Below are 8,936 nucleotides of genomic sequence, written 5' to 3'. Positions count from 1 at the left end.
GAAAACAAATAGACTTTAAAGAGTTTAACTGGAGTTCATAAACAAGTACAGGCTCGCTGACAGCAGCAAAGTAAAAGGATGTGTCTAAAAGCATTCAAGACCACATGTAATAGGATGGATTGTGATATTTGATTTAAAAGAAGAAAATGTGAACTGAGATAGATAGAAATTATAGATATGAAAGAATGATGATTTCTCAGCAGTTTCAGCCTGTTGTCTTGGGTTGGCAGCTTAATCAGGAAATGTGATGCTATTCCAATGCCAGTAGACTATGCTGGGAACTGTGCTGATATTTCTCAGGCTATTTTAAAGTCTAGCCCTTTCTCAAAAACTTGTGTTTTGCTACAGAGTAGTTGGGCTGTGTGTAAATGTGTGACAAGTTGGACCAAGATGACAGCAAAGTCCTACAGAATATTTGCAGAAATCAAACCAACTTACAATGAGGAATTTCCTAATGTCAGACATGGGCTGAGATTACCCATTAGGAGGAAGAGACATAGCCTATCCCTAGTGGAAAGGGCAGACAGACAGGCTCTCTAGTGGAAAGTCAGGATGCAACAAAAGCAAAAGAAAAGTGAGCAAAAGCATGTCACATGTAGGTAATTCCATGTGATCCTTCATTGCATGGATGGCGAGTGAAAAGACAGGAGAAATCCATGTGACATAGAAATACTGAGAAGTCAAGAGACACTGGCAAGGGATAGACAGCTAGCAGAGACTAAGATCTGATATTTTCTTGGCCATAGTCAAGCCCCCACTGTATTCAAGGATGTTGTGCCATGAATTTCATTAGTCATGGGTTTACTCCCAATAATTATCTCTTCCTATATTCCTTTTACCTTAGTCAGCACTCTGTTTAAAACCATACGAGGCTGTTTTCTGCACTGAGAAAAGAAGTGTGATGTGTGATGAAATGGTAAAATAAACATTCGTTTTCTTGGCTCTCCTCCATAATACATATTCCACTTCAAATTAAAAATTAAATTGAGCCTCTCGGTGTGACTGTTCAAGCATCTTGCCCAGCCATCCATCTCCCAGCTGCGCAGTGTGCCACTTGGATCTCACTGCCAAGTGTAAGCACTTGAACAATCCAAGCCAGGTGATTACAGCATAAAGACTCTTCTAATTTGTATTATGCTCTGAGTATTTTTTTATGTAGATGATGCTCAATTTATTCATTTCAGGGCTGTATATTTGCAGGCTCCAACTCTGTTTAATAGATTAGCTACATTATTATATAAAGAGCCTGGAAGCCGAGAGCCTCACAATGTGAGTGGCAGAGCTAGGAACAAAATTAAGGCACTCCTTTAGAATCCCAAAATCACCCCATAGCCCTTCCTGCTTTTACTGTATTATAAAGCTAATATTTTCACCTTAGAATCTACTACACTGGGCCCTTGTTTACAGCATTCATAATCCCCTGGGATACCGCTTGAAAAGTTTTAACCTGTACCTGGCTACTGACTGTGTAGTAAGGAAAGGTAAAACCATAAAAGCAAAGCATGTGTTTTATGTGAGTTCTTTCTAAGATTTTAAGTTAAAATTTTCCTTGATTGGAGATGGTATGAAAGAAAAACAGAGGTCAAAGAATGACTGTGAATAACAAAAAAAAGTCTACATGATTTCATTCTGTTATACAATGCTAAAATTTTTCCTGTTTGTATGTCTGTATTTTGCAGTATTTGCTTTAAAGTCGTTGTCCTCTTAGAAAAGTAAGATAATGAACAGATTATATTGCTCCATTTCAAGGAAGGAAACAACAAAGAAAAGCCAACTGGAACACCGGATTATATAAATAAAGGCAATCTTTACTGACAGGGTTCTGATCCAAATATTTATTTAGTTCCTAACTCATACAAAATTGATGTTTGTGGAGGTATTAGGTTAAAAGGGTTGGAAAATTAATTCGTCTAATTATCCACAGAGAACATATAGTACTGACGAAGCAATGAAAACCTCTTTGACTTGAATAAGAAATACATTACACATAATTTACAGAAATAAATCTAGTGTCATATAGAAAATGATGTTTTAGAGCAACAGGATCAGCAAGGACATGGATACTTGTCTCTGCTGTGACTGGAACAGGTCGCCTTCACCCAGTTTCATCCAGCAGAAGGGGAGGCTTCCCTTCCACAACTCCACACAGGAAAGCCAACTATTTCCATTGCCAGGCATTTCACCTGTTTGCTTGCCAGTCACCTCTCTCCTCAAGGCTCATACACCATCCACTTCTTGCAAGATCATAACACATTTTCTACACTAATAAGTTTGGCTGGATTCAGACCAGAGACCTACATGTAAAAGACTAAAAATAGAAGGAGGTTCTGTTCTACCAGAAATTTATTTTGCAATCAGATGGAAAACTTGGCTTAGGGGAAAAAATGTTGGATACCTGAAAGAGATGAATAAGTCAATCCTGGATAAAAGTAGTTCTAACTTTTAACATAAATGAAAGTACTATTAAAGCTTTATATATGTGTCATGCCAAATTCTACAGAGATGAGAAATGTAATGAAACAGTATCTAAGTCATTATAAATTTTGCTATTTACACAAAAGAGGAAAAAGAATATTTCCTACATAATTTGTCATGTTTCCCTTAATATCTTGCATACTTATTAAAATGTAGGGTTTCAATAGAAAAATATGAACGTGCAGAGATAATAACCACAAGAAAGGAAAAAAAGCAACCAAATTCTATAACTGGATTTAAAATAATTCAGTTCTATATAAAGAGTCAAATCCTGTTCTTTTTTCCTCCATACATTAAAGTTGCACTCATATTCATAACAACAGAAGAAAAAAAGCACAGTTGCTTCATAACACTGGACACTGCTTTCCAGAAACAAGATAGCAATTACTCAGAAATGCTACGGAAAACATTAATCACAGAGTAACTTGCTATTTACATTAAAGATGCAGCCACTAAAATTAATTTTAAATTTAAAAAAAAGGCCTTTTTTTCATCATAGGACAGGTTTGTCCGTAATGTGAAGTCTCTGTTCTTTGCTTTTTGTCCAGCATTTCCTTTGAGATATATATCTATAAACTTACAGATATACATCTGAGAAAGATGTATCAAAAGTTAAAACATGTCTGCATGGAGAGCCCAGCAAATTTGATCTGAAGCTACACTTGCAGTAGACAAACCCCCAAAGAAAAAAATGCCGGAATGATATATTTTAATGAAATGACATTCCCTGTCCGTGATCCACGTAGGAACCTAAGTGGCTCAATCCATAGAAGCAGAGCTAACAGGAGCAGTGCAGGTTCCCCAGTGCCCTCGCGGGAGGCAGTGGTTTCCATCCCCGTGAAGACTGCTAGGACAGGTGCAGAGCAGGACCAGCAGTGGTGATGTGGAGCTGTCACCCTCCGTGCAGGCTTCAGATGGGATCCCAGTCCCTCCACAGTCAGTGCAAGCCACTCCTGTTGATGCCAGCGGATGAATCCCCAGGGCAGCAGCAGGCTCTGAGGGATGATGATGAGGCATCACTGATGCTCCAGTACAGTCCCAGCACAGCCATCACATTGCCCATCAGCTCTGTTCACACTAGGCTCTACAAAAGGAGTCACTGCTGCCGTGCTTCTTCCATGAAATGGCTGAACCGGACAGGAACTATTGAGCCCCACAGCACTTCTTATTCTCACACATGTGGGATGCTAGTGGCCAACCAGCTCCAATTCAGAACCAGGAAAATCCAGCTGGAGGATTTGCCCCCTAACAGAGCAAAAACAATCTGTGCCTCCATCAGTCAGCACTCAGCTGTCCAGTCGTCATTGTCACTCGTCAAAACCAGTGCAAATTCACAGGAAAAAGAATGTCCGCATCGAGAGGCTAAAAATCCTTCCTCGTGTTCAAGAAATGTACAAGCATTTACCCAGCATCTCTATCAAATATTGTAGAAAAGGTTACACAAAAATATTTAAATATATGGATACAGATACATAGATATTACACTTGCATAAAATATGTATATTCAAAACCCTTTGGGCAGTTTCACATTTAGCTGAAAATGTATGCTTTAGAAATAGGAACAATTTCCTACTCTTTTCTACTTTAAGTAGGAGGGGAAAGAAGCATCAACCTTATTAATACTGAATGCTAAGTGCAGAAGTTTAGCTGTAGCTGTAGGGTTTTGAAGCAATTGATTTGACAGAACCTCCAAGCATAAACTCTGTTTTAAAAATCCACATCTATTCCCTAGATTGCTTATTGTTTCATGAAAATGAAAACCTACATGTCCTGTTTGTATCAGCTAGATCTCCTGAGACCATTCAATTAAACCTCATAAGCTTGCAATACCTCAAGATAGGGCTTTGTACTGGGAATATGCATGAACCTTATTGCAGTAATTCTGTGTGATAATAGGAATTTACAACTTCTCATATCTTGTCTAATTTAACTTTAGAAATAAAAAACCTTAGATGACACCACAAGAAGCTCACAGTTCTGCAAAAATTAAAGTCAGTATGAAATTTTACTAATAGACCATATAATTTACACAGTTTTACATAAATACAGAGATATTAAAATATTAAATCAAAGCTAATTAACAAAGAATAGTTTTACATGATAATATTTTAACTCTAATCACACTTTTGCAACTACTTTCAGTGGCATGAGATTATATAAATAATACATATACCTGTATATCCTTAATATATATAAAGATATATATATATCTATCTCTTCATCCGTCTTTTTTTTTCCTTCAAAAATAGGGCAATTTTATAACTGCAATGAGATGTGACAAGCAGTACACTTCTGGGGAATTATTGCATGCCTTGAGTGCATAAGGCAGAAGGAAGAGTATCTGACTTCAGACACTAAAGAAGTGGAATCATCAACCAGAAATGCACAGGAGTGACTTGGAACATCTTATTGCTTTTATAAAACTCGAAATTATACACTGTTGGTTTGGGATGGGGTGGGGGGTGGTTTAAAGGCACAAAATAAAGGGGAAAGTAATACCTCTCTATTTAGTGAAGATCAACAGTCAGGAAGCTCCATTAGTGCTCACTGAACACTCCTCATTGTCCTAAATCTATTCCCTGTGGTGCAATACTGTGCCGCAGTTGCATAAGGAGGTTAAACACAAAAGTTCATGCATCCTTTATTAGGGGGAAACAAAACAAAGCCAATTTCCTTGCCCAGCAACAACGAAGTACCCATTATCAGCAAGAGCCAGCCGTGGCTCCCACAAACACCCCTGGCCCGGTCGCACGCACGGCAGCTCTCCACACTAACCTCAGCAGGTGGAGCGGCTCCGTGGGCTTCCCTGGTACGGCTCTTCCCTAAAACGATGGAGGGATGCATCCAAACTTAACAGCAATCTTTCTCATCACAGCAGGAAAGATCAGGAAGCGAGAAAACTGGGTAACAGAAATACTGCCCTGAAATCTCTGCATTTTGGGGGTATTATTAGGAGTATGGAGGACTTCTGCCACTCTCTTTTCCAGATTAAAACTGGTTAATGACATTCACCCACATAGTACAGCTCCAGACCTCCTGGTCCTGGGATTTTTTCAATCAGCCACCCTGGCAGACAGAGGATGTCAGAGAAGAAATACAAAGGATACAGAATAGTAAAAACTGTGGGCTATTACTATATCCTCAAATCACTTTAAATGACGGAACAGAAAGAAAAAAAACAAATAAGTCCCTCAGGATCACTTTTTCTTTGCTGCAATTTTTAGATGCTAGTATGCACAGTAGAGGGCTGCCTCTGCTACGATATCATACTATATGTTTCAAAGTTTGGATATGGCATGCTCTTAAGGCACCTTCAAGTAATGGTCATTGATTTGATCACTAAGCAAAGACACATTTTCTGTAAACCACACTGCATCCTCCAACGCGCACAGTACCAGCAGCCACTCATACCCGCCATCCAGAGACAACAAAACTCTCTGTGCTTGCTAGGATAAGCTACAGCACTTCTAAGCAGCCACTTCAAAAATAAATATCTGCCAGGGTTTGGGAGTGGACGTTTTCAACTGCATTGTTTCCCAAGAGAGGACATACGATAAAATTAAGTGTTGTCTGTCCCTAATTGTCTACAATATTAGGAGGGTTGAAAATACACATCAGCCTAAAAAAGTAGAAGCAAGATCTGTACTGCTGCAGGATTCCTTGCTGGGAGACAATACTGTAAACGCAGGCATTCAGTGCAGGGTGCCTAGTGCAGAATGGATTGTTTCAGAACCAACAGGAGGTACAAAGACAACATCCCCTGGGAGGGCACAGGCAAGTTCTGCACATTACTCCTCCTTTCCACACAGAACAGTACTGGGTTTGGGTTTCAGAGTTCATGGCATGGGGAAGGGGGTGCTTTTCAAGATGAAGGGAGCTGATGGGAGAGGAAAGTTCAGGCACCACTCTATGCAGACAGCTGATTTCATCCTCCAGGTAGTGAGTTGGCCACTCAGTGCTGCAGCTGGGGGCACAGGGCTGTGGGATTGGAGGGTGTTTGTAGTTAAGTCCAACTAGGGATGGCCATTGCTACACCAAGCATTATCCAGTTCTAGAAAGGAATGAGAGGGGTGGGACAGGGGCATAGATCCCAGCACAAAAGGAGAGACCACAGTGTACCACTATGCTACGAGACGACAGAAGGGTCCCAAGGCACCCAACAGACCTGCCTCTCCCCTCACATCCCAACCCACACCATTTTAACAATGACACAGGGTGGAGTGGGAATCCCAAGAGCAGTGGGAAATCCAACTATCCCTATACTTGGGGTAAAAACATCCAGAGAAAGGGACCCCCTACCCCTGACCCTCTCGTGCAGGTGGATGACTTGATATTGAGTAGCTGCGTGCAGCTCCTTCTCCAGTAAAAAGATGCATCCTTTCCTCACACAGTCAATGAGAAACGCAATGTTATGTCATGCGCTTGGATCATGAGCTTATTCATTCTTTTGAATTAGCAACGTTTTCTTCTTCTTCGGGGACTAGAATAACCACTCAGATATTTACAAACATCAATCAGTGCCTTTGCAAGGTCTCCCCCAAACCATCATGACAAAATCACCGTCTGCAGTAGCCCCACACCAGCTGTGTCCAAACAAGCCTGTGCTTGCTGAGAGCTGGGGGCTGCCGAGGGAGAGGAGCGCTGGATTTCCGAGTCCTGGGGGGATCTTCCCAGTCGGCTGTCTCTTCCTTGGGGTGCCTCTCCCTGCACCACTGTCCCAGGGTGCTGGCTGCTGCTATTGCTGCTGCGGGCACAGTGGTCCCGTTCATACTCCTCCTGAGCCTTTTGCATTTTCCGCTTCTTCATCTTCCTCTTGTGGATGTGGAAGGTGGTGAGGGAGAGGAGGATCAGGCAGAAGATGAGGGTGACCAAGACAATTAAAACCAGGGTGGATGAGAAGGACTGAAAGAGTTGACCCACTTGCGTGATGCAGGTGCTGCTGGTATTTAAGGTGGCAGATGTCCTGTTCAGAAGACAAGGCGGCAGGGACAGCCTCAACTCTTTGGAGAGCTTGGCACTCATTGAGGAGGCTACGGAAGATGAGGATCTTCCTCCCCTCTCCGAAGACGTCTAAATTTCAGTCGGTATCGGGGTGCTGGCGGGCGCTTGCTGGAAATGCCCGGGATGCTGCCGGCTCAGCCTCTCGCTCGCTCTGAAGTACCCGAGCAGCCTGCAAAGGGAGCCGGACACATCAGCGCCCCGAGGCACCCACCCTGCGCGGCTCCCCCGCCCCGAACCCGGCTGCGGCAGCCTCCGCCCTGCGCCCCGCGCCGAGCGGCCCCGGCTCCCTGCCGGGGGGCGGCGGAGGGGCGCCGGGACGGGGCGCCGCGCCGCCGCTCCGACTTCGCCAATTCCGGGGCACCGCCGCCCTGCCGCTCCCCCAACTAGTTGCCGCGGGAAAGGAAGCGAGGGAGCGGCGGCCGGGCGCCAGAGCCCCGCGGCACGGCGGCTGCGGGCTGCCGGAGCCGAGCGGGTCCTGCCCCGCCGCGCCGGAGCCGCTGCCCGCCCCGGAGCCCCCCTTACCTGCGCGGCGAGGGAGCGCCCGGGCGCCGCGGGCGCTGGGGGCTGCGGCAGCGCGGAGCGAGCGCAGGAGCGGAGCCACCGCCGCTTCGGGGAGCGCCGCCCGCAGCTGCAGCCGCCCCGGCCGCTGACGTCAGGGCCCGGCCCGCCGGCCGCCGCCCCGCACGGCCCCGCGGCGGCACCGCCCGCGCCCCCGGCCGGCGCCGCGCCCCGCGCCCTCCGCCCGCGGCTCCCAGCGCCGCGCCGCCCCCGCCCTCGCCCCTTCCCCGAAACAGCCGGGCGTACCGCCCGGGCACCGACCGCAGCCGGCCGCTTCGCCCCGGCCCCAGCCACGCAGACGCGCCGTGGCCGGAGCGCCCGCGCCGAGCCCGCACCCCGCGGCTGCCCTGTGCCCACCCGCCAGCCGCGCTCCCACCGTAACACACCCGGGCGCCGAGCCCCCGCCGGTACCAAAGCCCCGTCCCTCCGCGCAGCCAGCGCACCCATCCTTGCTCGGGGAGGCTGGTGTCAATCTCTGGGAGAGAAGCAGTGCCCGAGGCTCCTGGTAGGAATATGTGTGAAAACTTGCCTTACCAAGGCTGAGTGCATCGCAGGCGTTTTAGTCAAGAGCAAACAGGTATGAGCTGCTCATTAATGCACTTAAGCCAAAAATTGGATGATTTCTAATCACAAGAAAATCTATTATTTGAAAAGTTCTTTCAGAAGTCCTAACAGGGCAGAAAAAATAATTACCATTAGGATGGAACTCTTCACATTTCCAAAAGGAACAAACTGGTGTGGTAGCGTCTGGCAACATGGGGCAAGATCTGATGGCCAGGAGGTTCCGTTGGTTCCATGTGATGTGCTCTAGACTAACCCCATGTGCTGGAAGGAGAGCTGCTATAAAGCTCTGGTGTAAGTTACAGGACTATAAAAGAAAGAAGAAACAGTATGTATCCATC

The 8,936-nt window shown here is 45.6% G+C and overlaps 1 protein-coding gene across 2 annotated transcripts; it reads right to left on the bottom strand.

Moving 5' to 3' along the window:
• Positions 1 to 1,820: 1,820 nt before the first annotated feature.
• Positions 1,821 to 8,541, bottom strand: C2H11orf87 (chromosome 2 C11orf87 homolog). Of its 2 annotated transcripts, none has more exons than XM_077781352.1 (2): positions 8,421 to 8,541; positions 1,821 to 7,645 (listed from the first exon to the last, which is right to left on the bottom strand). In XM_077781352.1, exon 2 carries the CDS (start codon positions 7,495 to 7,497, stop codon positions 7,021 to 7,023), a length of 477 nt encoding a protein of 158 aa, XP_077637478.1. In that variant the 5' UTR covers positions 7,498 to 7,645; positions 8,421 to 8,541; the 3' UTR covers positions 1,821 to 7,020. The 2 variants fall into 2 exon arrangements, with proteins under 2 accessions (XP_077637478.1, XP_077637477.1); XM_077781351.1 differs by lacking the exon at positions 8,421 to 8,541 and adding an exon at positions 7,999 to 8,107.
• Positions 8,542 to 8,936: the final 395 nt, after the last annotated feature.

This window comes from Lonchura striata, chromosome 2 (assembly GCF_046129695.1).
Source record: "Lonchura striata isolate bLonStr1 chromosome 2, bLonStr1.mat, whole genome shotgun sequence".
Classification (NCBI taxonomy): domain Eukaryota; kingdom Metazoa; phylum Chordata; class Aves; order Passeriformes; family Estrildidae; genus Lonchura; species Lonchura striata.
The sequence above is the reverse complement of the archived record's forward strand: the minus strand, read 5'-3'. Positions and strand labels throughout refer to the sequence as shown.

Bases quoted from the DNA above. Each gene is read 5' to 3' on its own strand.
- C2H11orf87 (XM_077781352.1), bottom strand. From the start codon at position 7,497: ATGAGTGCCAAGCTCTCCAAAGAGTTGAGGCTGTCCCTGCCGCCTTGT.